This window comes from Electrona antarctica, assembly GCF_951216825.1.
Source record: "Electrona antarctica genome assembly, contig: scaffold_1400, whole genome shotgun sequence".
In the NCBI taxonomy this organism is placed as follows: Eukaryota; Metazoa; Chordata; class Actinopteri; order Myctophiformes; family Myctophidae; genus Electrona; species Electrona antarctica.
Window position 1 is genome coordinate 1 of NW_027637499.1, and position 6,468 is coordinate 6,468.

A 6,468-nucleotide genomic window follows, 5' to 3' on the forward strand; every position below is an offset into this window, starting at 1 on the left:
AAGTATTTATTTAAAGACCTTTTAAGCCTCGTACGAAGCCAACTCGAGTCGTGACAAATCATGACAACACACACAATATTTTGGACCATAATTACAAAGAAGAAAACCAACAAAAAAAGTGTTGTAACCTGCTGTTTTTTTTCTACTTTCTAATTCTTTGTTTGGCCCAAAACATTGTGTTTATTGTCATGATTTGTCACAACAAGAGTTGGCTTTGTCCGCGGCGTAAACGTCTTTAAATAAATACTTTCTGAAAAGTCTATGAGGAAAATGAACGGGGATTTATTTTCCGGGACTGCGACGCTCTATTGGATTAAATGTATACGTACCAGTGAAGATTGGGTTAGGGTTAGGGGTCTACGTACCAGTGAAGATTGGGTTAGGGTTAGGGGTCTACGTACCAGTGAAGATGGGGTTAGGGGTCTACGTACCAGTGAAGATGGGGTTAGGGGTTTACGTACCAGTGAAGGTTAGGGGTTTACGTACCAGTGAAGATGGGGTTAGGGGTCTACGTACCAGTGAAGATGGGGTTAGGGGTTTACGTACCAGTGAAGGTTAGGGGTCTACGTACCAGTGAAGATGGGGTTAGGGGTTTACGTACCAGTGAAGATGGGGTTAGGGGTCTACGTACCAGTGAAGGTTAGGGGTTTACGTACCAGTGAAGATGGGGTTAGGGGTTTACGTACCAGTGAAGATGGGGTTAGGGGTCTACGTACCAGTGAAGGTTAGGGGTTTACGTACCAGTGAAGATGGGGTTAGGGGTTTACGTACCAGTGAAGATGGGGTTAGGGGTCTACGTACCAGTGAAGGTTAGGGGTCTACGTACCAGTGAAGATGGGGTTAGGGGTTTACGTACCAGTGAAGATGGGGTTAGGGGTTTACGTACCAGTGAAGATGGGCTTAGGGGTCTACGTACCAGTGAAGGTTAGGGGTCTACGTACCAGTGAAGGTTAGGGGTTTACGTACCAGTGAAGATGGGGTTAGGGGTTTACGTACCAGTGAAGGTTAGGGGTTTACGTACCAGTGAAGATGGGGTTAGGGGTTTACGTACCAGTGAAGGTTAGGGGTCTACGTACCAGTGAAGATGGGGTTAGGGGTTTACGTACCAGTGAAGATGGGGTTAGGGGTCTACGTACCAGTGAAGGTTAGGGGTTTACGTACCAGTGAAGGTGGGGTTAGGGGTTTACGTACCAGTGAAGATGGGGTTAGGGGTTTACGTACCAGTGAAGATGGGGTTAGGGGTCTACGTACCAGTGAAGATGGGGTTAGGGGTCTACGTACCAGTGAAGGTTAGGGGTTTACGTACCAGTGAAGATGGGGTTAGGGGTTTACGTACCAGTGAAGGTTAGGGGTTTACGTACCAGTGAAGATGGGGTTAGGGGTTTACGTACCAGTGAAGGTGGGGTTAGGGGTTTACGTACCAGTGAAGGTGGGGTTAGGGGTTTACGTACCAGTGAAGGTTAGGGGTTTACGTACCAGTGAAGGTTAGGGGTTTACGTACCAGTGAAGGTGGGGTTAGGGGTCTACGTACCAGTGAAGATGGGGTTAGGGGTTTACGTACCAGTGAAGATGGGGTTAGGGGTTTACGTACCAGTGAAGATGGGGTTAGGGGTTTACTTACCAGTGAAGGTTAGGGGTTTACGTACCAGTGAAGTACCAGTGAAGATGGGGTTAGGGGTCTACGTACCAGTGAAGGTTAGGGGTTTACGTACCAGTGAAGATGGGACACAGCTTCTCCCAGCAGGTGATCCCTCCCTCGGAGGTGAACTGACCCAGAGCCACCTCCAGGAAGAACACGGGCAGACCCCCCCCAAACAGGAAGATGAAGTAAGGGATGAGGAACGCACCTGGAGGGGGAGGTGGGGGGGAGGGGGAGGGGGGAGAGAGAGAGAGAGAGAGAGAGAGAGTGAGTCAAGTTTTCTCATTTTTATATTTTTATTGATGGTTGTGTCGGGTACAGGCTTTAGTTTCCGACATACTATAGAGCGTCGCAGCCCCGCCCCCCTCGAGAGACCCGGAAAAGAAATCCCCGTTCATTTTCCTCATAGACTTTTTTGCAGAAAGTATTTATTTAAAGACGTTTACGCCGCGGACAAAGACAACTCTTGTCGTGACAAATCCTGACAACAAACACAATTTTTCGGGCTGAACAAATAATTAGAAAGAAGAAGAAAACGGCAGGTTACAACACTTTCTTTTGTTGTTTTTCTTCTTTGTAATTATTTGTTTGGTCCAAAATATTGTGTTTGTTGTCATGATTTGTCACGACAAGAGTTGGCTTCGTACGACGCTTAAACGGTCTTTAAATAAATACTTGTTGAAATGTCTATGAGGGAAAATGCATTGGGAACTATTTCCTGGGCCTGGTGTCGTCATGAAAGGGGGCGGGACTGCGACGCTCTATAGGTCCGACAGTCATTAGACCGACAACCTACCTCAAACCCTAACCTAACCATAACCCAACCTACCTCAAACCCTAACCTAACCATAACCCAACCTACCTCAAACCCTAACCTAACCATAACCCAACCTACCTCAAACCCTAACCTAACCATAACCCAACCTACCTCAAACCCTAACCTAACCATAACCCAACCTACCTCAAACCCTAACCTAACCATAACCCAACCTACCTCAAACCCTAACCTAACCATAACCCTAACCTACCTCAAACCCTAACCTAACCATAACCCAACCTACCTCAAACCCTAACCTAACCATAACCCTAACCTACCTCAAACCCTAACCTAACCATAACCCTAACCTACCTCAAACCCTAACCTAACCATAACCCAACCTACCTCAAACCCTAACCATAACCCTAACCCAACCTACCTCAAACCCTAACCTAACCATAACCCTAACCTACCTCAAACCCTAACCTAACCATAATCCTAACCTACCTCAAACCCTAACCTAACCATAACCTACCCAACCTACCTCAAACCCTAAAGATTACCTTGTACATAGCAAACTAAAGGAGACAGACAGACCGATACGCAAGAAGCCGGATTACTTCAGACCTAAACAACAAGTGAAAAATAGAACCACAATGAGAATGGTGGGAATAAATCAAATCATACAGGCTAATACTAGTAACTGTGTCTATCTAATTACATGCAACAAATGCAACCTACAATATGTGGGTGAAACTAGAAACACAATAGCAGATAGACTAAACCAACATAGATATAATATAAATAATGCAAAAGAAACAACTTTATTAATTGTTCAACATTTCATGACCCATGGGATTAGTGCCTTGGAGGTTTGTGGATTAGAATCTAATCAAACCTGGACAGAGGGGGAAAGGAGATATGCCGAGAAGCAGTGGATTTTAAAATTAAACACCAAATTTCCACACGGCTTAAACAATACCAATCCAATAGGCCCACAGGGAACAGGATAGTAAACAAACCCTTAAATGCTAAACTCCTAAATGGCCCTTAATTAGAACAGAGCCAGGACAATAGCAGTAACACAAAGCCATTCAGATTCAAAATCAGACCATCTTGGTCTGAGATTGACACTAATGGGCTTGATGGGTGGACTTAATCCCCTCAAAAGTTTAATCATCAAGGTTGAATCATCAATCAACACTTTAATCGTTGACCTCAGAGGTATACGACTAATTAATTGCCCAGACTCTTCTTCAACCAAGATGGCGAAAGCAAACATTCTTTGTTCGGTACTCATACAATAGTTTGGTACAAAACACTGAAGTCCTTAAACCAGAAACCTAACCCAACCTAAACCTCAAACCCTAACCTAACCATAAACGCACGCACAGGAGCAGGGCATGTTCGAAGCGTGTTTTCCACATGTTGGTCCGTTGGTGTGTCTAATCCATTTTGGACTGAGGTCGATTCAAAAAAAGGCTTCTAAATCCTAACATTTTTCTGAAAACCCCATGTTTCTATGTCAGTGGTGCTCAACCTTTTTCATGTCAAGGACCCCCAGACTTATCTCTATTGGGCCACGGACCCCCATCTCAAAATATGTAGTTCCATCCAGGGACCCCCCCAGAAGCCAATATTTTAGTTAAACCACATTTTCACGATTTTTCAAAAATAGCAGACCTACAAGCTCGTAGCGCGCCACTCGGTGGCGCGCTATGAGCTTGTAGATCTGCTATTTTTCAATAGCTAAAGTATAACATAATGCTTGAAACACCAACAGGGGTTCCCGCCCAAAATGAGTTAGACCGACAACCTACCTCGAACCCTAACCTAACCATAACCGTACGCACGGGAGCAGCGCATGTTCGAACCGTTGTTTTCCGCATGTCGGTCCGTCGGTGTGTCTAATCTGCGTGTGCGTCCAGATTGTGACTACAATTAGCACCACCTGCACCTAATTGCAGTGGGCGGGGCCCTCTAATTAAAAGGCAGCCACTTCACTGCTCGCTGCTTGAGAGAGACATGCTGTTACTCGTTTGTTTGGTTCCTTACGGTAGTTCTGTTTCCTGTGTTTGTTATTCCTGAGTTACATTCCGGTTATCATGGCCTTATCATTTGTTTACTTGATAGTATATGGTTTATCATCTGTTATGTTATTGTGGTTGATTGTGTTTTCTGTGTTTACCACTATATATGTGACCAAATTTGACTGAGAGACTGCCATTGGATTTTTTTTTATTTTCGTTCACGTCATATGAAAGCAGGGAATCATAGCTTCAAATTGACGTATTGGTTGTTCAGTTTCACCCACCGGTTTTGGAGATATGGCTTATAGAGTAATGTCTTGCAGAAAACCGCGAGTTGAGAAAACGGGCTTGAGTTGAAACGTTCACTTCTGTGGTCTCTAACATTACACCTAGATACATGTTTAAGCATTTATTTCATATTTACATGTCGATTTCAGCGCTGACACTTATTTCAGACATGCTCTAGTATGTGAAGAGTCTGCCTGTGCTATTAACTCATTTTTAAAAAAAGGAAAAAAAATCTCCTCTGGTGAAAAGCTGGAATTTGCGCGATGGCAGTCTCTCAGTCAAATCTGGTCACATATATCTTAAAACCCATCATCAGTTAAATCAACATCATTGTTTCCATATCATCATCCCATCATTATCAGCTCCATAATCTCTATGCCATTCATAAATCATTTACTTTTATCTGCTAATCAATATTCTGATGCTAACCAGAAGCACTTTGAGTAAGCATAGAAAAGCACTATAAAAATGCAATCTATTATTATTAACCAATAAACAGCCTACAAACTCTACACCGAGTGCCACGCTACGAGCTTGTAGATCTGCTATTTTTCAATAGCTAAAGTATATAACACAATTCTTTAAAACACCAAAAGGGGTTCCGGTCCAGAATGTGCACGGTGTGGTTCCTCACCTCCACCGTTCTTGTAGCAGAGGTAGGGGAACCGCCAGACGTTTCCTAAACCCACGAAGCCGCCCGCCACGGACAAGACAAAGTCCAGCTTGCTGGCCCACTTTTCTCTGGGAGGATGCTTCCCCTCCGCCTCATCCTCGGGACGCGTCCCGGGACTCTTCCCCGGGGATGGTTTCAGCGTGTCTTTGTGGAAGTCCTTCAGACACTGCAACTTCTCCTTCTGAGACATCGTGCTGTGGAGGGGACAGGGAGACAGAGAGAGAGAGAAGGTCACTTAGCAGTCCAAAGACATGGTGCTGTTTGGGGGGACAAGGAAACAGACAGAGGCAGATACATGGTCACTTAGCAGTCCAGAGACATGTGCGGGGGACAAGGAGACAGAGAGAGAGAGGTCACTGAGACATGGTGCTGTTGGAGAGGACAATAAGACAGACAGAGACAGAGACATGTTCCACTTAGCAGTCCAGAGACATGGTAGCCTGACACAGTTTCACGTCATTATTCAGACTGAAAGCCCTTAATTCCCATGGCAGCAGTTTCTGGGATGGGGTGTTGCCAAAGCCGGCAGTCTTCGGCGATTGGTTCACACCAACCAATCAAAACGGTAGCAAAGCAGATGATGTGGTCATCAACGTGGCTAACGCGGTTCCTGCTAACCAAACAAACAGACACGGCCAACGAGCGCTACAATGTGGCTAACGCGGTTCCTGCTAACCAAACAAACAGACACGGCCAACGAGCGCTACAATGTGGCTAACGCGGTTCCTGCTAACCAAACAAACAGACACGGCCAACGAGCGCTACTAGCATGTAAACAAACACGGTGAAGTATGTTGGGGGCTGATGTTTATAAAACCTGTTGTTTCTGTAAAGCAGGGACAAATTAGCCATTGAGCCAGTGGGGCCGTGGCCAGGGGCCCTTGGCTCTCAGGGGCCCATCAGGGAAATCGGATCACGTGGTACTGGGTTTGACCCTTCATTGGCCATTGATTTTGTTAAATTTAGGTAAAAAATATGATAAAAACACGGAAAAACACAAAAATGCCGCGTGCACGCACGCTATGGGGGCCCTGCAAAAATTACCGGCCCAGGGGCCCTCGTTGGGGTTAATCCGTCCCTG

The 6,468-nt window shown here is 45.4% G+C and overlaps 1 protein-coding gene across 1 annotated transcript; it reads right to left on the reverse strand.

Moving 5' to 3' along the window:
* Positions 1-1,712: 1,712 nt before the first annotated feature.
* Positions 1,713-5,578, reverse strand: LOC306918887 (sodium- and chloride-dependent taurine transporter-like; the record flags this gene model as incomplete). The annotated part of the gene is made up of 2 exons (XM_079531734.1): positions 5,349-5,578; positions 1,713-1,847 (listed from the first exon to the last, which is right to left on the reverse strand). Coding segments are annotated over exons 1-2 (364 nt in total), but the record flags the coding sequence as incomplete, so codon positions are not given.
* Between the last annotated feature and the right edge of the window lie 890 nt (positions 5,579-6,468).